Raw genomic sequence first — 24,832 nt, forward strand, 5'->3', positions numbered from 1 at the left:
GAACATATATTAGTATATTAACCTTTGTAAACAAAAACATGACACAGACTCTGTTTACATAATAAAGGTTTGGAACTCTAAATCTGTCTTGTATCTCGACAAATGAAGTTCAAGTTTTTGATGATCATTAGAAAGTCTTTAGTTAAATATTGTAAAAATGGAAATGTCAGTTTGAACATTTTAGGTGAAACTGTGTCCATGCCTCTTTAATGCTAATATTTTAATTCACTCTAATGACTCTTCCAATGATTATGCATGGTTCTGTATGTTCAGAGTCGAACTTTTGATTCAATGCGTGCATTCGAACTGCATGACACACAAAAAAAGAATAAAATGATTTATTTTCTAATGTAATATATCATTGGTGAATTCTGGTCAATCTAAGAATAAGACGAAAGGTAAAAGAAGAAGAGATCTTAAGGTACTCTGTTCCCCAGCAGGCGCGTAGCTGCCTATACGCAAGTACGCAAGTGCGTACACATCATTTTCCAAAAAAAAGAAAGAAAGAAAGAAAGAGGGATAAAAGAAAAGAAGGAAAAAAGAAAGAGAGAATTTTATTCGGGAAAAAAGAGGCACTACCCATGTTTCAAATTATTTTGCGTCTTATTGTTTGGATTCAATTTTTTTTCAGCATGTCTGCACATTCAAATTTAGTCCTTTATAAAATCAATTCCAAAAACATCTTTCAACATTCTTGAGGAAAAAAAATTGTTAAACCAAAATGTTAATCCGCGTAATCACGATTATCCGGACAAATATTTGATAAGGAAAGCGATCTAAGGGACTTTGATTGAAAGAAAAAGTTGCAAAGGTTTTAGACGACTATCCAAGATTTTTAATTTCCGTAGAGGTAATGAATAAATGTCGTTAAACAACTTAAATTATGGTGAACAAAATAAATAATAATATAGCTTCTTTTACTGATATTGTATACCAATTTAAAGAATTATATTATAATTGAAGCATTCTCGAATCATTTCAGCCATCAAATATGAAGGTAATCAAAAGACAACAACACCCCCGTTTATATTTTGAAATATTTAAACTCCAATGATAACGATATTGAAATTGCTACTCTGTTTTATCTTGATACACTTGGAAACTTTTTTCCAATACCACAATATGCGTAAATTAATTTGATAAATTATCCTTCTCTTCCCGAAGTATCAATGGAAGCAGTATATCTTATAGCTAAGTGTTTGCTCGAGAAAAGTGATATTATTGTGATTTCTTTTGCGAGAAAATGACTGAAAAATTTCGTAAAATCCAGGAGCGGCCCCCAGACCCCCGGCCGTTTTCTGCGTACACTTCGTTTCCATGCTGGCTACGCGCCTGCCCAGGTTCCGAAAGTCAGACGTTGACTAATTGACAATACGCACAAAAATGTCCCGGAATTCTCAAAGTAATGTGTTTACAGTAATAATTCTTCAAACTTCAACTTTAAAGTTAATCTATTATATATAATATGCATTTTCCAATTCAGATTTGATCAACGAACACATTTAAGAAATACAAATCATAGGTTTCCAGGCTTTTGAAGAAATCGCACAATATTTTTTTACATATAAGGTACTCTGGTTTCTTCTATTTACTTCAATCATTTTACAATGCATAGCGTATAAAGCTTTTCCCGTCATTGCAAAATACCATATATCACTTCTTATTGAAATTATTTTAATTAACATTGGAATCTATGGTAAGATTAAAAGAATCTCAATTTTTTTTTCAATATGTAATTTTAAAATACTTTTATAGTGTAAAAATTTCGACTTTTTACAAGAACTTTCTGAGAACTTCAAAGAACCTTGCGTGAGGTACATTGAGAGGTATAAAATGAAAATTGTTGCATGAAAAGATTTCATTTTTAAGATTTCTTTTTTAAAAGACTTTTTAGATTAAATTATAAATTAAAGAGTTATCCTTCCTGACCAGGGATCGGAGTACCTTAACTTGAATAATTTTACCGAAAAGAAGAGGCTGGCAAACCTGTAATAATTGTCTAATATGGAAACCAGTAGTTCCAGAGAAATACTTGGTCGGATTATATAGACAGCATTTTAAAACAAGAGGCCCACGGGCCTTATAGGTCACCTGAGCATTATGCAACAATTTTCCAGTTATTGAATTTGATTCATGTTTTAAGCCAGATGCTATATGACTTTCACAATTTTGAAAGAGGCACCATTGATCATCATAACAATACACTTAGCAGTTGCTTAGCTTGGTTACTGAATACCCATATGCAGGGTAGGGGAACAAAAATGCATTCCAACTAACCAGTAGTGCCCCTAACACTGTGACATAAACCCCTGACCCTAGGTCCACACATTGCACAAATTTCAAAAAGGCACCCTAAATATCAAAAAATTATAAATGTTTTATAAATACGAAAGAGGAGATTTCAAACAATAAATTCATTTTCAGTATATAAGTAATGCCCCCACCCCACTCCTGACCCTGGGACTTTGAAATTCACAATTCTGCAAGATTAGGGCCCTTGCTCATCATAACTATAAAGGTAGTTCATCTGCTTTATACCCAGAGACAAAGAAAAAAATTTCAAAGATTTCATGTATTTTCATTAATATAATCAATTGAGCCCCGTCCCCCTAACACCAGAACCCCTGACCCTGGGGCCATAAAATTAATAATTTTAAAAGAGGCACTCTTGCTCATCATAACTATGTACTTAGTTGGTTTATTTAATACCCAGGAGTAGAGAAGAAGATTTCCAAAGAAATAATGCATTTTCACTATATACTTATTTAGCCCCGCCCTAGCACTAGAACTCCTGACCCCAGGGCCATGAATTTCACAATTTTGGTAGAGGACTCAATGCTGATTACAATCATGCAAACAGTTTGACTGCTTGATGTCCAGGAGTAAAGTAGAAGATTTTTAAAGATTGCATTAATTTTAGTGGTTTTGGCCCCACCCCTCAGGCCCCAGGGGGGCAGGGATCATGAAATTCACAATTTTTGTTCCCCTTTACCCATAGATGCTTTGTGCCAAATTTGGTTGAAATTGGTTCAGTGGTTGCAGAGAAGAAGCTGAAAATGTTCAAATGTTAACACACGACGGACGACGAACGACGGACGACGACGGACGAAAACGGATAGCAATAGGTCATCTGAGTTTACTCAGGTGACCTAACAAAGAAATTTAATTACAGAAAGGGATTTCAAATTTAGATCGCAGATAGACAAGTTTTCGGAATACACAACATCCGAAGAGAGGGTAGTAGGTAGGGGCTTACTCTGAATTAGCTAAAATACTAATAATTCTAGGTATTGCAAGGTACGCACCATCTTAAATGAAACCGTGCCTTAATTTTCACTTGCACCGAACCTTATTGCTTATGAATAGATTTAGTAAATTTTGATGCTTACATTTTTTTTTTTTAATTTATAATCAAATTATATGTACATGTTTTGTTCAAGGAAGCTTGCGTTTCCCATCAGGCGCATCAAGAAAGATAACTCTAATTTTTGCGAGGACTTGAGCTCATCTCTACCAATCCAAACGAAACACGATTAATTATAAAAATTGTCCATCTTTTTTAATTAGTAAATGAGCATCGAATTTTTACTAAAAAAAATGAATTACGGCTTGAAGTAGAATTTTAACTTGTTCTTTATAATTTATTTACTCTTCAATTTAAAAAAAAAAAAATGAATTTCCGTAAAATTCTCATGTTTAATGAAGACAATAATGTAGCAACATAAATTTTGGTCTCAGTAGTTACCCTGGTACATGTAGTAACTTCAGCTGATTTGATTATGATTGAATGGAGAGGTCACCTTTATACTTTCATATGGTAGATAAGCTACCTTGAAGTCTCTGGGTATAACTTCTTTAAAAATTGTTGTTTTAACATATTTTATTTTTATTATATGTTTGCAGATTTAAGCCCCTGTAATCGATAAAGGGGTATAATTATCAATTTTGCCCCGTCCGTCCGTTTGTCTAGTTGTCTGTCTGTTTGTCCGCAAAAACTTTTAACTTCGCCCACAACTTTTTCTTTGTCGTTATGCTAATTTTCTGTAGTTATAAAAACGAAAGTGTACAAAATCTTTTTCATACAGTGACTGTATTAAATCTTTTATTTTTCAACCGCACAGTAACATGTAATGCCTGAAAATTATATTTTTAACACCGTTAATGTAAAAATATTTTGAAAAATGCAGTCAACACATGCATCTTAAATAGTATTTGTACATCGTACATCTCGGTCCCTGGTTTTCAGTATCAAGTCAGAATTAAATAAAAAAAAAATATTCATTTATTTAAGGGTAATTAACACAAACAAACTTTATATGCATTAATTGATGTATATTTTTTGACAAATTTTGATTTTAAATGAATCACTAAAATAAAGAGAAATCTTAGGTTTTCTTTAGTGCTTAGAGATACGAGATTTTGTTTCCCTATCTATATAATCAAAGGAGGTAAGCAAACTCCTGTGATATAATCCTATACATAATTTTGAACAACTTTTTTTTTATCTTACAACAAAATCTCATAAAATTACCACTTTTATATCTGGTAAACATCATTCACATTAAACAATTTAAACATAAATCTATGATAAATATTGTTGCTTTCTAAAGAAAAAAAATGTTTGTGTAACTGAGTAATTCATCCTTAAATTAATTTTCTTTAAGTACAAGAACATCTGTTAAAAATTGTGTAGTAGCGTACACTGCCTAGTGATCAGGATTTAATTAGCTGCCTGCTCTAAACGTCAATAAGAGTTTGTGACTGCTTTAAACTTGAATGAAAATAGATGTTTAGCAGAGAAGTTCATAAAGCTAAAGGCTAGCTGTACTTAAGGCAAAATTAAGTTAATTAAGAAAATGCATTGCTGAAATATATAAATGACAAAAATACCATTTATACCAATGTGCGTAATTATACAGGAAACATGTATACTGTACTTAAAACATTGACTAGGTTTAGATTGCAACAGATGTACACATATCACAACACTAATAATTGGAAATGATACAAAAAGAATTAAAACATACATAAATAAAAGCTTCATAAAGCAGATCATACAAATATAAGACCAATTTGACATAGCAATGTCCTGGAATCTAACCAGTATCACAAGCTACATGTAGTATGTTTTTATCTTTTTAAGACTCAATGTCTACATAGTATATAACAAGTATGAAATGAAATGGGGAGAAAGCTATACCTTTAATTTGAGCACACATGTATAAACTGTCGAAGCATTGCTGAATATCAAAATATATATATATGCACAGATCTAAATTATTCCTCCAGAATATCCTAAAAATTTTTTTTTTAAAATTCAAAAGAAATGTATATATAAATCACATCTTTTTTTCAGATCCAGGCACAATGCAGAACATGATATGACAAAATATTGCACCAAAACACTTTGCATTAAGTAGTGAGTATATGACTACAAAATATAACTTAGTCAAGCAATAATCCAAAAGTAAATTTGTCAAGACCTATTGCTGGAAAACTTAGAAACTTTTCCATTGCTAAAATTAACAATCATGACAGAAATATTGTCCAGGGAACCCCTGTAGTAAGCCTGTAAAACGAGGCTTTTAGCACCAAAGAGAGGCTCGTCAAGACGATCCTTAAGGAAGTCTACCGCTTCCTGATTGGAGAACACGTCCCACAAACCGTCCGAGGCCAGAATCATAAAATATGGCTGTAGAAACCGGAGGTTAAAGGTCAGAATATCCGGGACAGCGGTCAACATTTTTGTGTCTTTAAGGGGGAAGTCCCCCAGGGCTCTAGACGTGGCCAGGACACCAGCCACTCTCCAGACGCCATTAAAACTGATAAAGCCCCCCACCTCCTTAATCCTCTGTCTCTCCTTTACCTGAAAAAAAAAATTAAATTGTCAATCTTTAATGTTTCTAAAGGATAGTTCCAGAGCAGAAATGTTTTAAAGCATGAAAGTCTAGAATGTAAAACCCTAGTATATGTAATTACATTGTATGGTTTATGGTCATAAGACAAAGGTATGGCTGTTCCGTTTTTATCACAGAGTACGCCCCTGGAATCACCAACATTGGCCACAGTTAGGATATCCCCTCGCAGAAATGCAAACAAAGCTGTTGTACCTAAAATAAAAATATAAAAGTTCAAAAAGTGCAGTCATGTTTGCATAAAATGAATGATAAAAAAGCTTATTATTTTTCATCTCATGACCTTGCCTGACATGTCAGAATTATTGATCACATGACCTTACCTGACAATCACATGACCTTACCTGATCACATAACCTTACCTGATATGTCAGAATTATTCCTAGCTATCTGCATCAGTTGTGTATCTACTCGTAACACCTCCTCTATTATCATCTCCGTAAAATTCCCCGTCTGGTCGTCTAATGAGGAACTCATAATCCGAACCATTAGGTATTTAAAGAGAGTTTTCTCTGTAAACTCGGCGGCAAACTGGAAATCAAACAAAGGAAAACAAATTAATCATATACTAAATTTTAACTTTGAAAGATGTAAAAACATGAAACTACTGTTAAGACCATGGAAGCCAATACCTTTATCTTTATAGAACTAGAAGGAAGGGAGAAAATATGACAGATCAGGATTTGAACCCATGTCCCTTGAATATGCAGACAGGTGCTCACAAACTGAGCTATCTGGCCACTGGTGAGCAAATCTCAATCTACCCGACCCTTACATTCTGTAGGCAGGGTTGTTCGGAACACCTGCAGGCCAAGGAACTTCCCTGCCTATAATGATATGATATCACCAGACCTAGATATTCTGGTATTCTCACTCAACCTCGTTTTGAGAGGAACCCCAGTTCACCACTTCTTTTTTTATTTCAATGTTATTTCATTTCTTAAGGACTACCCTATCAAGGTGATTCAAAAAGTGTTAAAAATTTTGTCCACATCTAAAAAGGTTGGATTTATCTCGAATAAAGTGACTGTACCTCCCCTCCATGTCCATCAAAGATACCAAAAATAGACGTTCCCGTTTCCTCCAGGTCTATGACGATGTTAAACCTGTCCTCCATGTGGGGGCGTCTCCCCTGTATAGCGTAGGCCGCCGCCCCCTCTTTCTGTAGTTCCCAGGACGTCCCAGTAGATTGCACTGGCACAAAAACATTGTAGGGTCTGTTTGTCTGGTAAGAATTAAAAAGCCCGTTAATGCAAACATAAGAAAAAATTCAGAGCATGATGTATGTGTGTGATGATCATACAAAAACAATTCTCCTTTTTTTTTAATTGCAAGAGATTTTTAACTAGTGGTTAAATGTCTTTTCTCTTTTTTACTACAAAAAATGAAGCAATCGTTGCTAATGAGTACCTAAAAAAATTTTCACTGTGATTTACCACCGATTTACCTGCAAATAATGAAATGAAATGTTTTGTAGTAAAATATAGAGAATTTCACAGTGCCATGAATATTCATAAAACAGTGCCAATGACCTAATGACAGGTAAGCAGTTAGAACAAAAGCCAAAGGTAAAATCCACAAATATATATCATACACACTTATCCTCTTAGATCTACAGAAGACATTTCACTGACCTTGTTTTTTACAGCTTCGTTTCTGCTATCTCTGGAGCCAGAGGAGGGAAATATGAACCTCCACAGGGGAGACGAATGGTAGACGGAGTGATACAGGAAAATCACCAGACACAGGAACAGCAAGGCCTCGATACTAAACAGGTACTTCCTCAGAAATCTACTGAGGAGGGACACCACCGTCATTCTGTCGTCCCGAGGGACGTGTTCAGCCGAGCATCGTTTGATTGTCCCATTCGCAGGAAAGGATGTTGTTGTCAAATATTAGAGATGGCGGTAAAACTAGGGGTATAATTGCTCCGAGTTCACAATGATCTGTGCATCGTTGATTACTGTTACAAAAGATCAGAGCCTGAGGCAATGTAGATTTTGTAAATTTGATTTGTTACATTGAATTAAACTATTTATGTATGGAAGGGAATTACCGCCAAAAGTCTATGTATCTTGCTTTTATTCTTATTCTGCTTACTTCTTTATGCTTTGTTATTATTGTAATTATATGTCACTTTATTGTTTCCATATTCGTCTTCATTCACTTTGACTTTTATCATAATTCATTTTGTCCTTACTTCTATGTTGCTTTATTCTTGTAAATTCATTTTACTTTCTTTTAAATTGATACAGTTTCTTAAATGATTATAACTATTTCGAACGCTAACTCAATCACGCAAACAATGAAGCATATTCAATGAAGACGAATACAAGTTGTCCGAATTTAGTGCCGCATTATAACGCTAGGTGGCAGGGGTGTTCGCTAAGAGTGTTGGTAAAATAAGGTAAGCAAACCCGTGCCGGGGTTATTCGAATTTTTTCAATTTTCTGCCTTTATACTTTATTAATCAAACTTAATTTTTTAAAAGACTGATGTTTGTTATAAGTCCAGGTATGTACCCGATACATGCCAGTTCCCCAGAAGTCTCGCTAGATGGTAAAATTTCTCCTGGAAGACTGACTACATACTGATGCTTCCTTCGGAAGACTATACAGTGGGACTCCCCCGGGGAAGTTTCAATATATAGCTAGTCTTCCGTGGGAGATATCGCTATATATAGCAATTCGCCCCCATTCCTAGCAACCCCTCCCCCGAATAGTTTTTTTAAAATTGTAAAACAATGTTTATATATACTAACGTTTTCAGTTTTTGAAGGAAATTTATCTGTTCTATCATCCGCGTGGCACTGTAGTAACGGCGTCTGCTTTATATAGAGTCACGAAGTACAGTAGTTTGGAGTCGACCAATATGTCGTGGGTTCGAATCCCACTAAAGGATGTGGAGTTCGGTCCTTCGGATGAGATTTAGACCGTATTATCCGAGTTCCCGTGTCGCAGTAGGTGCTGGCACGAAAAAAGATCCCTCACTGCTCAATGGCTATAAGTGCCGAGTATATAGGACAAATTTGCAGCTCTCCACCGGCAAAAGGTGGCTTCTCCATTTGAGTGAAAAATTCTCGAAAAGGAAATTATACAATGTACAATCACACCACCAAATTCTCAATATATATACTGACTTCCGGGTGGACGACCTCCTATGGGGTAAGTTTCATCGGTAGAGGGGAGGGTGGCCAAGAAGCATTTTCCTAAACGTAACTTTTTACTACTGGAAAAGTTTAGCGAAAGGCTTGTTGCCCCCCCCCCCCATCCCTTATCCCTTACACTTTTTGTTGCAGTACTAATAGTCAATTTATATATTAAAAGTCATGTACTTATTGGCATATGAGTAAGATTTATTACTGAAAAAAGTTGACGACCCCCCCCCCCCCTCATTCACCACCACCAAATCGAGTTTTAAGATTTTTTTAGCTCTCCTGGTTGATAACAAACACGGTGCGCACTAAAGATATTTCTTTCTTTATTGAAAAGTGCTATTTTAATATAAAATATTAACGCAGAAAAAAAGACTGGGGTGTTTCTAGTATGCCTGGATGCATGTAGTCTAATTCCGACTTCGCCTTCCGTGCGCGGATCAAGAGGGGGGAGTGAGACCCCCTGGAATTAACAAGATTACTAAAACAAGGAAAAAAGTTACCCACCTCCACGAAATAGAATTTTGACGTTTGAGCGAGTTTAGGTTTTTTTCTTCTTTTTATGCATGCTTGTCAAGAAATTTCTGGGAATGGATTTTTTTACTTGGTTGCCCCCCCCCCCCCCCCCCCTGGAAAAAATTCTGGATCCGCGCTTGCCTACCCATAACTCTCCACACTCCTTTGCAAAGTCTTGTCCCTAGAATCACGCGCATTAGCATATACGTACAGTTATTATCTGTCGTGAAATAAAGTTCAGTTCAGTGGAAGGTTCTGAAAAACAACCCAATTTATAAAGGTTAACTAGTATCAAAATATTTAACATTTTTATAACAATTACACTGTAATTCAAATATACAACAAATAACTATAGTAGAGATATATTTTTTCAGGCGAGAAAACAGTGACGTAGCATCGTTTTTAAACGTTGGGAGGGGGCAACAAGAGAATAAATATTCAAGCTACCCAGCTGAAAACAACTCGACAAGCGCAAAATAAAACCCAGGAAATTGTCCAAACTTGAAAATACATAGGCGTCGGAACCGGGAAGGGGGGCTTAGCCCCCACTTCTTTCCAAAGATAGACTTAGTATAGACATTGAACATTCCTGCGTAGGTTTAGCGCCCCCCCCCCCCAACTTTCCATGGATACGATGCAGTAAAGGTTTAAAATGGGGAAAGTGGTGGTATTTGGAAAAAAAAACTTTGGCACTGGAGTTCGAACCTTCAACCAACCCCCACCCCACCCCTCCTCACGAAAGGATTTTTGTGTTTGGAAAATGGACATTTTTTTTTTTTTGCTTGTCAGTTTTTTTTTTTTGTTTTTTTTTTTTTGAAGGTCCAAAAAAAAAAATTCTTACACTTACCCCCCCCCCACCCAACTTTCAATTAACTTGCGACGCAATCCTATTTCGGGGGGGGGGGGGGGGGGGGGGTTGAGTTAGATTCAAATTCTTATATAGAATCAAATTTAAATTTTCTTCCTACTATACGTACTACATTTACTTATTTGACCCTTACTCTTACAAAAAGTGGGTCGACCTTTAAATGAACATATTCAGTATAGTATAAAGTTATGTCTGAAAAAAAGAAGCCGCTATTCCTGTATGCCCAGAGAAAATAAATATGGAGTTTCCATCATTGGATCGGGAGATCGGATCCGGCCTTCTGAAGTTCGATTGATAAAGTATTATGGCGTTTTGAAGAATCTCAAATAACCCGACCCGGGTTTGCTTACCTAGTTTTACCAACACTCGTAGCGAACAACACGCCACCTAGTGTTATAATGCCGCACTAAATTTTGACGGTTTGACAACTTCCATTCGTCTTCATTGAATATGCTTCATTGTTAGTGTGATTGAATTAACATTCGTAGTAGAGGTAATGCTAATAATTTATTTAAGAAACTGTTTAAGTTTAAAAGAAAGTAGAATGAATTAACAAGAATAAAGCAACATAGAAGTAAAGACAAAATGAAGAATGATAAAAATCAAAGTGAAATGTAATAAAGACGAATATGGAAACAATAAAGTGACATATAATTACAATAATAACAAAGCATAAAGAAGTAAGCAGAATAAGAATAAAAGCAAGATACATAGACTTTTGGCGGTAATTCCCTTCCATATTTATGGGGTATGTAATTTGAAATTATTAATAAGTTAATTATTGTTCGGAATATACACTAAAGGACCTGGAATATAGAATTTACCCAATGCTTAGTATGGGTTAGATTAGGCCCTTGCTAGTTCGGCCCTTGTTTAAAAAAAATCTCGATGTTTTAATTTTGAATAAACTCAAACTAAGTAAATAAATAAATAAAAAAGTAAATAAATAAATGAAAATAAACAAATTCAAACAAGTTGCGAGCAAAAAAATGACCCCAAAAAATTAACAACAACAACCCCCCCCAAAAAAAATATGCATTTAATTAATTTGAGACTGTTGAATGCATGGGCGCTGAGGCTATTGTATTTTGTGTATTAATTGTGTGTTTCCCATGTCTGATCAAACAAACTTATATAAATAACCAGAAGTCTCTGACGAAACTGTACCTAGCTTTACTGGTTTATCATACTCATAACGACGGGAGATAAAAATAGTATTGGAACTTGAACCTTTGCAACAACAATAAATTAAGAAATTAGCATTAGTTAGTAACATTTAAAAAAAAACTGTATAGAAGAAGCAGTTTTTGAAAATATTTAAAAAGACATTTCTCTATTTTAAAGGTACTTGGACACAGATTTGAAGTTAATATTTTCTGTATATTTCTGTATAATATCACGGATTATATATTTTAATAGCATTTCACACAAAAATTAATTAAAAATCTTATTTCATCTAAAATTTATTAAAACTTTAAATTTTTTGGCGGGTTATATATAAGTCATAATATTATAGAGAAAATATTAATTTCAAATCTGTGTCCAAGTACCTTTAAGTAACCATGCCAAGAAAATTTATCGAAAAACCGATGAGCAGAATTATGTATCTTAGTGTAGTCTATTTGTGTGCCAAGTAATAATGAAATCAGACCAAAACTGTAGGGGGAGTAGCATTTACAGACAGACGAGCGGTCACTTTACTATAGCATAATCTCTTCTGGTCTTCGACCAGTGGAGCTAAAAATAAACAAGATGTGTATGTGAAACACTTCTGACAAAGAATACACCTGTGAATTATAAAGGCTCTAGTACTGATTAACTGTTCAAAAGTTATGTCCGAAGTGAATTTTTTTTTAATTTGGATAAAACTCAAAGGTCAAGGTCAAAAATTCAAAAACACCTTTCCCTGGAGAGGCCTAGTCACAATGAATTCATGTATGAAATACGAAAGTCCGAGCACCAGCTGTTCAAACGTTTTTGCCAAGGTTAAAGTTTGGTAAATTCTTACAAATGTAGGTCAAGCTCAAGAGGTCATATATACTTTGGTACTTTAATTGGTACTCAAAGATCGACAAATATGAAATATGCAAATCATACAGGTACATTTACCTTCCACCAATCAAAAGTCATGGGCAATGTCAAAGTTTTTTCGGACAAACAGACAGACGGACGGACAGGACAGAAACTATAAACCCCCGAATCTTTATAGTTCTTCGATTCGGCCAAAAAAAAAAAAAATAATCGAAATTAGCATTATTAAAATGATATCACATTTTACATTTATATAAAAGACACAAGGTGTATGAACCATCCACATACTTTTATTGTGAGAAAAAAAAATACCACACTCATACTGATCTCCGGATAACTAAAATTCATTTTATGTTTTTTTTTTTCTTCCAGGCCTCCCATACTTGTGGGTAGTTGTAAGCTATTTCGTGTGTTCGCGCCAAAAGTTGCCGCAGACGACAATAGCGACAAACAAAATTACCAACATTTGGAAAATGTGGCTGAAATTGAAAATAATCGATTTTTTCAATCAAATTAGTTGACACTAATGTTTCTAAAACATCGAATTCACATCCTTCACAATTAATGGTGAGAAGATCTACGCCGTGACAGCCCACTCCAAGTTCAATGAAAAAATCCAAAACATTCACCAACTGAACCTTTTCAGTTTTCGTTGCTTTCGATGTTTTGGATATAGATGTTGCGTCCGCACGGACGTCGATGGTCATCTCCCCACGATTTTTCGCAAGACCGAAGTTGTATGTTTTTATGCTTGTTTGAGATTTCAGAGTCTTAATGTTCTTTTCAAGAATCTGGAAGAAACTAGGGACCGGTTCTATAACAATATAATGCTTGGCCTCTGATACAGGAATACACTAGTCTTTTCATCAGCTGGCCAGTGTATCCCCCGATCTCAATAATCACAACATCATATTTTCTTTTCAAGAAAGAGAAAAATGAAGAGGTAATAGAATTGTTAATGCGTCGAACATAAAAATCTCGCAGATATGCTGGGTTCTTGTTAATTTTGGTACAATTGTTAAGCGATAGTATCTCGGAGTCAGTAAACTTAGCCACATGCAGGTTTTCGCCATACCCTGTGTAGACATTTCTTTTTGTCTGTTTTGGGTAGAATTGCCGTGACCTGTGTTAAATTTGGCGGCTTAATCGTGGATTCCTGTTGCTGTCCGTAAAGACTCTCCGGAAAGTCGCACAAGGACACTTCTACTGCTGGTCGTATGAATGAATCCTGGACCTCGGCGAATGTAAGCTTACCATAGCGGTCTACCGAACACAACAGAACCACCAGACCGATGAAGAGAGAGATAGTGACAAAATTGTCCCCACGGTTAACTTTTTCTTGGACGTGTTCTGAAATAAGAAAAATAAAAAATCATTTGCGTTTTATCAAGACAATTTGAAAGATATACTTACCATTTTAACTTATACATGCACGTTTCTTTTTATTTCAAATTTTAATTCAAATAAATAAAGAATATAATTATGTTAATTAAATCTACATTTTCAGTACAATGGATTACTCTATATTACCAACCTCCTCTAAATATTCGACAGCATTTGTGCGTTGTTTTAAATTTTATATTCCAAGCACCTCTGTCAGTCACGTTCAGGGCATTATTCACTTTATCAGGCTCCTGATCCATATGTAACTATTTTGTTTTAAACTTTTCAAATTAAGTAATTTCTTTTCTTCCCTTCACTGTACATGTATCACCTGTTATATACACTGTACATGTATCACCTGTTATATACATGTACATGTATCACCTGTTATATACATGTACATGTATCACCTGTTATATATATGTACATGTATCACCTGTTATATACACTGTACATGTATCACCTGTTATATACACTGTACATGTATCACCTTTTATATACACTGTACATGTATCACCTGTTATATACACTGTACATGTATCACCTTTTATATACATGTACACGTATCACCTGTTATATACACTGTACATGTATCACCTGTTATATACTTGTACATGTATCACCTGTTATATACACTGTACATGTATCACCTGTTATATACACTGTACATGTATCACCTGTTATATACACTGTACATGTATCACCTGTTATACACATGTACATGTATCACCTGTTATATACATGTACATGTATCACCTGTTATATATATGTACATGTATCACCTGTTATATACACTGTACATGTATCACCTGTTATATACACTGTACATGTATCACCTGTTATATACACTGTACATGTATCACCTGTTATATACACTGTACATGTATCACCTTTTATATACATGTACACGTATCACCTGTTATATACACTGTACATGTATCACCTGTTATATACTTGTACATGTATCACCTGTTATATACACTGTACATGTATCACCTGTTATATACACTGTACATGTATCACCTGTTATATACACTGTAAAAGTATCTCCTGTTATATACATGTACATGTATCTCCTGTTATATACATGTACATGTATCACCTGTTATATACATGTACATGTATCACCTGTTATATACACTGTACATGTATCACCTGTTATATACTTGTACACGTATCACCTGTTATATACACTGTACATGTATCACCTGTTATATACACTGTACATGTATCACCTGTTATACACATGTACATGTATCACCTGTTATATACATGTACATGTATCACCTGTTATATATATGTACATGTATCACCTGTTATATACACTGTACATGTATCACCTGTTATATACACTGTACATGTATCACCTGTTATATACACTGTACATGTATCACCTGTTATATACATGTACATATATCACCTGTTATATACATGTACATGTATCACCTGTTATATACACTGTACACGTATCACCTGTTATATACATGTACATGTATCGCCTGTTATATACACTGTACATGTATCACCTGTTATATACACTGTACATGTATCACCTGTTATATACACTGTACATGTATCACCTGTTATACACATGTACATGTATCACCTGTTATATACATGTACATGTATCACCTGTTATATATATGTACATGTATCACCTGTTATATACACTGTACATGTATCACCTGTTATATACACTGTACATGTATCACCTGTTATATACATGTACATATATCACCTGTTATATACATGTACATGTATCACCTGTTATATACATGTACATGTATCACCTGTTATATACACTGTACATGTATCACCTGTTATATACACTGTACATGTATCACCTGTTATATACATGTACATGTATCACCTGTTATATACATGTACATGTATCACCTGTTATATACACTGTACATGTATCACCTTTTATATACATGTACACGTATCACCTGTTATATACACTGTACATGTATCACCTGTTATATACATGTACACGTTTCACCTGTTATATACACTGTACACGTATCACCTGTTATATACATGTACATGTATCACCTGTTATATACACTGTACATGTATCACCTGTTATATACACTGTACATGTATCACCTGTTATATACATGTACATGTATCACCTGTTATATACACTGTACATGTATCACCTGTTATATACACTGTACATGTATCACCTGTTATATACACTGTACATGTATCACCTGTTATATACATGTACATGTATCACCTGTTATATACACTGTACATGTATCACCTGTTATATACATGTACATGTATCACCTGTTATATACATTTACATTTATATATTTACAGTATGTTGATTATATATGTTGTAATCCCCAACTGCTGTAACATCATTTATCTTTTGTTAGTTGCTGCTATCAATTTTGAATTTCTTCTTGTGTTTTTCTTATTACCTGTATGCCCTGATGGGCCCCAAATTGGTATTAATAAATCTTATCTTATCTAAATCTTATCTTATACATGTACATGTATCACCTGTTATATATACACGTACATGACCATAGAAAACGGATGGGACACGATCCCTCCCCAGTTAATAAATTTGCCAGTATCTGTTTTATACGTTTACGTCATTGGCCATGGTTTTCTTTTTTCCGTTCTTTCCGCGCGCTCATTTTCTTACTGAACTGTTGAAGATTACAGGTACCCCTTTAAAAAAGTTCAATATCAAAATTCTTTCAAGGGCCATCGCTCTGACAAAAGAGAATCTTTTTTTTTTATTTTTTATCTAAAAAAAAACTTGGGTTAGTTATTACAATAAATCAAAGTAGGTATTTAATGGATGATTAATCATGCACTGGTTGATTATCACTTTAAAAGGTCCAGTAGATGGTAAGGATGTATTCGCTTTAACAAAAGAATTGACCTATATATAGGAGAGAACAATTTCCCGGAAAAAGTGACATTTAAAAATCAATCTTTATTTGTTGTTTTCTACCGTATATATGTCTAAATTTTTAAAATTTGTATTTTATACCTAAAACTTATTATTTACAACTTTACAATAAACCTCCAAAGTTGATCGAAACACCATTTGTCCTTTAAAGCGTTGATTTTTGCACGAATTTTGGCCTTGAAGTCCATCAGGGCAGGCCTGCCCCTAAATAAAATTGTGATATTTTGATAGGTTAGGATGTAAGGAATAATTTAAGATAAGATTTTTTTAGGGGCACCCCTGCCCTGGGGTCGAAATTCACAAAAAACCTACAAAAAATAAGGAAACCAGATTTTCATAATCTGCTTTAAATTTATGCCATGCCATTTATTCTTATAGTCAGACTAGCTCAGTTGATATGTGCGATGACTTTTATACCTTGGATACTCTCTTTTTAAGGTCGGGGGTTCGAATCCACCTGGTACAACACTTATATAGTTTTAAATTTCGCCTTTTCAAAGACAATTTTAATTTTTTTTATAGACTTGTGTATTTTTCCTTCAATTTTCTATCCTTTATGCATGCCCATTTTTGATATAAGAAACACTAAAGAGATATCAATTTATCAAATCGTAACAATCCAATGTACAGTTGTCAGTCAGGTGGAACGAACCTCATTATAAGCACACTTTCTCCGAGGACAAGAATAACTCACTGTGTGTTACTCAATACGGGTATTCTTGGCAGCATTGAGCTGCGATGAATTTCAACTGTATGTATTCCTTAGAATTTAATCACATTGATTTTGGCTACATATTTCAGTAAATGCACTCCCGTGGATTTCATTTATGCCTTTATAATTTGCACACATTAATGACAAGTTTTTATTATATCCACGGATAATAAAATTTTCGCGAGCTCACTGTCTTGTGAATAAAACGTGAACTGAGGAGTATTGTTTGTTTTTAAGTTCAGGAATCAATATTTTTTTTGAATCCCTACTTTGGTCCTATCCTAGATCAAGGAGCCATGACTTGAATATTTCAAATCTATAACATTAAATCATGAAAGTTCTTTGTGGTTTTGCTTTTCTTGATAAAATTTTATATTTTTTCCCATACATAAACCCTCCATGGTACCTGATCCCACCTTTATCGAGGTCTGTGTTGACTCTACTCATAATTTTATTGTTTTGGGCTACATCAGTATTTTTTTTGTTCATCGGACTTCCAGGCTTGCAGTTAGACAAAACTATACAAATAATATTAATTTCAATTTCCCGCACCATGGAAATTCTATAAATGCTATTTTTTGTTCCTTTTCCACTCTTATTTTTTAGTTTTATGAATCTGTGTACGCTGCAAATCAGTCAATCTAATTAAAATTAGACCTTTCATCTCGCTCTTTGTAAATTGATTTGTCGCCCTTTCACGAGTGACAAATCAATTTACAAAGAGCGAGATGAAAGGTCTAATTTTAATTAGATTGCAAATCAGTAAAAAATTAATTGTCCACTCATATTTCTTTGGACTCTGCCTAAAATCATGCCTACCAAAAATTATATCATTATTTTTTAACAACTTGCCCACTCGCATTTTTTTCATGAACTGTCCATTGAACAAGAAATGGACTGTATAGAAAGGCTACTGTCTGTTATCTTCGCATTTCATCTTGTGCAAACCTTAACCCTCCATGATTATTTTTATTCCTCTTCCCCAATAAAAGGCAGATAGGGCTTCATTATTGCAGCTAGTAAGCCTTGTATCTCATACTGTAGCTTCACAGAATCAAAGAGGACTTTAATTTAAGATCTGAGTTAATGGCTATGTGCTGAGCATATATTCTTAAAAAATGTAACATATTTAACAATCATCATGATCATGGTAAAAATACAGGTTTTTCCTTGAAATATCTAGAGAGATGGTGTCGCTTGTGATAAGGTTCATACGGATCGTCCACAAAGTACATTTTTTTCCTCCAGAAAGGTGTGACCAGTTGATCCAATAGTTTATTTTGTTGTTTGTTACAGAACACATGTTGATCCAGGCGTTTTTTCCGTGCTGAGGATTTTTGGTAGCGTTTCTTTCCCCGACCGCATCTTGTTCTGATCCATGCCCCCCAGTCCAGACGATAAAATCGTCGAATCACGGGACGGACGGTCTTGTCTTTGTTGAGTCGGCTGTAGCGAATCTTAGTTCTGACTGTCGTCTTGAAAGGTGTGCATACTTCTAGCAGGGATCTGTAATTTAAACATGCTTTTAATCATTCATGAAGTTATATGTAGTGTAGGCACTTTTTTAAAGGGGCATCACTCTGACAAATGCTTTCCAGAAAAATACAAATAGATATTTGGTAAAAGTGATCATGATATTGGAAGAATGATGGATTCAATGTCTTTGCTACTTTAGATTAACTAGTTTAGACATAATGGTTATATGTAGAGAAAGAATCTCTGAGTAATGGCATATAAAATTTGATATTAATCTTCATGCAACAACGTCAGATTTATACCTTTCAGTCAGTCTGTGTTTCTGAAATAGTCTCCTTCTCCATTTTTCTCTTTAACTTATTAACCATGTCCATTTTAATACACTTCCTTACATTGATGAGAATCTTTTAGCCTCTCTTTCTGTGTGTTTATACAAATGTCTGTATCTCTCCCCCCCCCCCCCCCCTCTCTCTCTGTCTGTCTCAGACCTCTATGTACTAACATCTGTCTGTTGTGTCTGAGTGTCTGCCTGTCTCTTTCTCTCTGTGTGTATGTGCATCTGTCTGTCTGTCTTTCTCCCTTACCAATGCTTACCTCTGTGATATACCATACATGCTCCTCTCTGTGTAGGTGTCTGTCTGTCTGTCTGTAGGTGTCTGTCCGTCTGTCTCCCTTACCAATGCTTACCTCTGTGAGTGAGACGTTCTGTATATGCTCCTCTCTGTGTAGGTGTCTGTATTCCCCAGATTCAGGGTGGAGAACTGCTGAGTGAGACCTGTACAATTAGTGTGACTCCCAGACAGAGCCAGAACCTCTGTATTGTAGACACATGTAGGATGTCTGAAAACATGCCTGGCTATGACTCTAGCCCCTGTCAAAGTAACAAAATGTAAAAGTGATCATCATAATTCTATTTGACAAAAGGTTATCTGTCATTGAGTCATCACAGACATGATATTATTAATATACAAGAGAGGAGAAAAATGCAACAGACCAGACCAGGATTTGAACCCAGTCTTATCCGTCACATTTTCTCCTATCCCATTACATTTGGTGTTGTGCCATGCCCTGGAACTGACAGGTGAAAGACCTTCCAGTGAAAATCAAACATGAGGTCGTGTCTTTGACAGTATATAAAGACCTTTCAGATCGAGGGAGCAATGTGGTGAGTTCGATCGCAGATAGCTCAGTTGGTGGTAGAGCACCTGACTGAAAATTCAGGGGCCTGGGTTTAAATCCTGGTCTTGTCTGTCACATTTTTTCCTCTTTCATTACATTTACTTGACACATAACCTGGTTTGTGTCTTTGCATGGATTCAAATACCTTTAAAGAGGGAGGAATATATGTTGCGGTCAGACGCTGTATCACATATGCAAAGCGATTTCTGGGGTTCAGTTGGGTTACAGTGTTACAATTTTGTTACAGTGTATTTGCATGCCATATGCTCTGTATTCATCCATGAATGCAGCTCCTGACCTCTCAGCCATTTGGCAAACACAGTGACAAAAAATCCAGAAAACCTTAGTTATTTCTTTTAAACGGTATGATAAAATGTAATCTCTTCCAAGAAAATCAAATAAGAACATAACATATCTTAACCAAAGCATATATACGGAATGTGAACAGGTTTTGTATGCATAATAACGAACATTTACCCTTGGAAAAATTCCTGATCATGGAGGCAGCCATTTTCAATTTCTTTCCGAGCCCGATTCGTTAAAAGGAAATATATCAGATCAAAAATTACTAAAATAATACAGAATAGAATTGGACTAACATGAAAATAAAATAAAAGTATCTTATCCAATTTACAAAAGTAATTAAAATTATGACAAAATGGTTTTCAAAAATTATTTCTTTTTTCATCGGGATCAACGTTCGCAAATAAATTTTGTCCTTGGACGTGAGGAAAGACCGGTGTCTCGCTGTCTGGACAAATAAAATTTTGGTTCTCGCTGTAAGAAGATGTGGCGGGCAGCGGCGAGGGGTGTCACCCCGCGGATCAAGGTATCGTTATCATTTCTTAAAATTGCAAACGCGATTGGGATATTTTTTAAACTTTGATTGGAAACCATGAAATCTTGAAATTGTCATTGGGCATGAACTTTCATTTTGCTCTTGTCTAGAGCAAAGTGAAAGTCATATTTTTATTTATGCTTTTTGTACTTCGTATCATTTGTATAAAAACTTATTTGATCCTAAAGTAAGGCTTTGCTTTAGCTGCCTTCTATGAATGGCTAAGACAATATTTGCAACGGTATGATGATGACATCACAATGATTCCAGAATATTCATTTTGTTGGTTTGATTGATTTGGTAGGTTAGACTTTTTTTCAAGACATATGAATCTCAACCCTTCTGACATTCCCTTCTGCTTAGCCTCCTAGAGGGGTCCCATTCAAGTGCATCTTCACTAGCCAAGGGTTTCTGTTACCCAAATCTCTTCGAATCGGAAACCCTTGGCTAGCAAAAAAGACTCAAATTCGACAAATGCAATAATTATTTATTAAGAAATCATTTACTTTTACATAATTTATTCTAAAAATAAAACAAAGGAGGATGCCATTTTGGACCCCTTCCATGCTTAAACCTCTATTTTCATCATATATATTTACCGACTCACCGTCTCAGATTGGTCAAATAATGGTTCTCCTAAAACTAAAGCTTGAATCCTCTACAATACACATTTCAAAGTAACAATAATCCAGTGCAAGCACAATATTTAGGACATTTGCTGGGGATAGAAAGTGAAAATACTTTCTTGAACTGTGGAGTTTTCTACTAGGTAAAATAACTCCTTATCATAAAAAAACTCTTCTAATTCAGCATGTTCAGTATTCAAATGTAAAACACTAAAGTTACTTTCACTTTCTGTCTCCTCCAAGAAATTTCCTAACAGACCCAGTCTTAGTCCTATTGATAATGTGGGACCCATCATCTTTGCAGCAGGGCTAAGATTGATGTTGATAACCATGATACAATTAACCTTGACATTTTCCTTTTAGACCTCCAGCGCAGTGAAGCCAGTACAACAAAGATGTATGGCATCTGGCCCCCCTCCCCAGAAGGGTGGAGTCCTAAAGTAAGTAACTGTGCACTGTAGTTTATCACTGTACCCTGTACTTAACCCTTTGTGTGCGGGAACCCAATATATTGGGTCTGACGTCACAAACGCTTGCGTGCGGGAACCCAATATATTGGGTCTGAGTGTGGAATTTGCGCTTCGTCACATAAAACGTAGTATTAAACGTATAAATGAGTTGTGAGTTATTAAGAATCTATCAATATGTATTATAAAACTACAATACATTGAAAAATAGGTAATTAAGATGTGAAAATATGCGAATTATTTGTGAAATTGTGATTTAAAGTGAAGGTGTTTGGCGTTTGTTACGATGAAAGTCAGTCCGCTATTTTTGGAAACAGGGAAAAAACGCGCTTGTAATAAATATCTACTAACTTGCCCTAATATAAAGGAAAATAAAGAAATAAATCCAAATGATAGTTAAATATCAATAATTCTAATAAATTTGTGTTAGTAGACATAAAATTACTTAGAAATTGTCGATATTTTAGCAGAAAAACTCTGGTTAACTTGACTTGACCTTAACCTTGCGAAGTTCTTCCTGTTATTTAAAACGAAAGTAGGGTGCACATGCTACTGAACTCCAGTTTGAAGCATATCGAGAGCTTATATGATCGGCAATGGTTTATATTTGGGACATACGGTGGTTATTATTTGTTTATTTGGTGTTTTGTAAGTAGACATACATTACATCGTCTAAATGAAAACAATAATGCGCGAGATTGAACCTGGCAAGTCACAGACGTTTTTCTTTTCCTCAGTGGTTGTGCACGTTGTTTACATACGTAAATCAAGCTTTGCTTTGAAATAAAGGTTTGCAAAAAATAATTTGAAGCATCTTGTTAATTAAAAGCATTTGTTTTTTTAACAATAAATAAACAAATAAATAAGTAAACAATTTTTTTTAATCTAAAGACCCATTTCAAAAATGTTGAAAGATAAAAAAGGTTCCACCTAATAAAAGTAATAAATGTGGAGGACCTGGAACATTGTAGAAAATTATCCAATGAGTTATTGCATTAATAAGTAATCGTAAAAGAGATATATAGAGAATATATATCCATCAACATATTTTTGTGATCAAGCAAAATTAATTCATGATACAGGTATTCGAAATATACACAACATGAATTTTATCATTGACAATCATTAAGTCAATTAAGTGACCCTAATTACACCTAAAAATTCTGGTTTAAGCTGTTTGATGTTCCATCTATTTGGGAAAACTTTCAAATATTTTTTTATAACAGTATATGATATATTGTAAAATTTTTAGCACAATTAAAAATAAACTTGATATTTGCTATAAAGTGTCTTCAAATGTAAGCTAGTTATCAGAAAAGATGCATTGATGCATTTGGTCATGTGCATACATGAAAATGGTAAAAAGTGATGAAAAAATTTTGAAGTTCTGATTTTCCCTGAAATGACTGTCATTTGTGTAAACTGTGGTCTTTGTTTTATTTCAGTAAGTGATAAAATACCATTTTTATTCCCTTGATGAGGATTATATAGACTCTCAATAATTTCAAAACCAAAATATGTTCCGGGATCTTTGGTATCTTAGAGTTAGATTTCTTCAAGGCATTTACATACTCTAGTTTGCATGGGACCTAATTAGTAAGTGAAAATAATTGGTACTACATGTATCAGAATTTTTTTTTAAACCAAGTTTAAGAACATGTATCAGGGAGACATTTTCTTTTTCTTTAAAATAGACTTTTGCCAGAATAAAGCATGTGGATTAAATTGCACATTTCCTCCACTTTTTATTTCTATTTTATTAAAAACCAAAAACAGTGAGACTGCCCCAACCTATACATGCACTCACAAAATTATAAAATTCACTGGTTAAATAAATGGTAACTCTACAGTATAAAATTAAGATGGATTGTCATTTTTGTAGGCATAAGAAGGAGATCAGAGTCTTTAGACTGAGTAATTTGTAAATTGTATGGACTTGCATGTACATCTGTTCAATAAATTACAATAAAGACTGGGTATAATACAGCAAAACTCGTTTAGTACAAACACGAATATTGCGAATTTACGGATATAGCAAAGTCAATTTGGATACCTAGCTTAATAAATTTAATTGATTTCTTATACTGTTATAACAAATTACAGATATAGCTAAGTAATTTCATAGGTCCCAGTGACTTCGTTATAACCGAGTTTTACTGTAGGAATTGTACTTCTCAAACTCAAAAGTACACATTGTACATGTTTATGATTAATATGTAATATGTCCTCTCGTTTACAAATTTATAAGGCCCCAGAAGCTTCTATATTCCATCCCTTCTAGATATGTAACAGTAAGATAGGTACATTTGATATAAGAGATAATCATATATGCCTGAATGAATACAGTAAAAAAGCTAAGATTTAGTGTGATAATTTTTTTTTTATGATGGTCAAAATTTTTTTTCAAAAAGGCTAATTCCTGTACAATTACTTATCAACAAAGATTACATTTTGGTCTCCAAAGATATGTTTATTTTTAAATATGAAAATATGAATAGTTACTAAGAATACAAAGAAATCCCATAGTGGAAATAAGATATAAATTTCAATACTGTATACAGGGTTAATTTTGCCCCGTGTTATTTTCGCCCTTTTGAACTTGTGAACAATTTGCCCTGTTTTAAATTCACCCAGTCATAGTTCTGTTTAAGAAATTATGAGGTGTAATTTGAATTCGCCCCATTTTAAATTCGCCCAATCAAGGAGAGGGTGAAAGGGGCGAAAATAAAACG

At 34.4% G+C, this 24,832-nt stretch overlaps 3 protein-coding genes and 1 pseudogene across 5 annotated transcripts in view; 1 reads left to right on the forward strand and 3 right to left on the reverse strand.

Moving 5' to 3' along the window:
- Positions 1-24,832, forward strand: part of LOC134235934 (MICOS complex subunit Mic60-like) — a 47,742-nt gene that overhangs the window by 13,174 nt on the left and 9,736 nt on the right. The window contains exons 1-2 of one of the 3 annotated variants that reach the window (XM_062718110.1): positions 20,900-20,998; positions 21,997-22,073. The exons of the other annotated variants lie outside the window; for them this stretch is intronic. Coding sequence (XP_062574094.1) covers positions 20,957-20,998; positions 21,997-22,073 — 119 coding nt within the window. The 5' untranslated portion in view covers positions 20,900-20,956. Of the gene's footprint in view, positions 1-20,899; positions 20,999-21,996; positions 22,074-24,832 lie in introns of those variants that run through there. 3 annotated transcript variants of the gene reach the window in all.
- LOC134235932 (protein phosphatase 1L-like) lies at positions 4,654-7,825 on the reverse strand. Its single transcript, XM_062718107.1, has 5 exons — positions 7,550-7,825; positions 6,949-7,140; positions 6,278-6,446; positions 5,980-6,110; positions 4,654-5,866 (listed from the first exon to the last, which is right to left on the reverse strand). Exons 1-5 carry the CDS (start codon positions 7,730-7,732, stop codon positions 5,477-5,479), a joined length of 1,065 nt encoding a protein of 354 aa, XP_062574091.1. The 5' UTR covers positions 7,733-7,825; the 3' UTR covers positions 4,654-5,476.
- LOC134235940 (uncharacterized) lies at positions 12,807-14,127 on the reverse strand (annotated as a pseudogene).
- On the reverse strand, positions 18,642-20,704 carry LOC134235947 (large ribosomal subunit protein bL35m-like). Its single transcript, XM_062718123.1, has 3 exons — positions 20,647-20,704; positions 19,678-19,861; positions 18,642-19,020 (listed from the first exon to the last, which is right to left on the reverse strand). Exons 1-3 carry the CDS (start codon positions 20,678-20,680, stop codon positions 18,660-18,662), a joined length of 579 nt encoding a protein of 192 aa, XP_062574107.1. The 5' UTR covers positions 20,681-20,704; the 3' UTR covers positions 18,642-18,659.

This window comes from Saccostrea cucullata, unplaced genomic scaffold (assembly GCF_032062105.1).
Source record: "Saccostrea cucullata isolate Sc308-1 unplaced genomic scaffold, CSIRO_AGI_Scuc_v1 ctg1034, whole genome shotgun sequence".
Lineage (NCBI taxonomy): Eukaryota > Metazoa > Mollusca > Bivalvia > Ostreida > Ostreidae > Saccostrea > Saccostrea cuccullata.

Coding starts and splice junctions, on each gene's coding strand:
- LOC134235947 (XM_062718123.1), bottom strand. CDS start 20,680: ATGGCTGCCTCCATGATCAGGAATTTTTCCAAGG. Junction 19,862..20,646: donor GATCAGGAATTTTTCCAAGG/GTAAATGTTCGT, acceptor TTACTTTGACAG/GGGCTAGAGTCATAGCCAGG. Junction 19,021..19,677: donor AGAACGTCTCACTCACAGAG/GTAAGCATTGGT, acceptor TTTAAATTACAG/ATCCCTGCTAGAAGTATGCA.
- LOC134235932 (XM_062718107.1), bottom strand. CDS start 7,732: ATGACGGTGGTGTCCCTCCTCAGTAGATTTCTGAGGAAGTACCTGTTT. Junction 7,141..7,549: donor ACGAAGCTGTAAAAAACAAG/GTCAGTGAAATG, acceptor AATTCTTACCAG/ACAAACAGACCCTACAATGT. Junction 5,867..5,979: donor ATGACCATAAACCATACAAT/GTAATTACATAT, acceptor TTTTTTTTTCAG/GTAAAGGAGAGACAGAGGAT.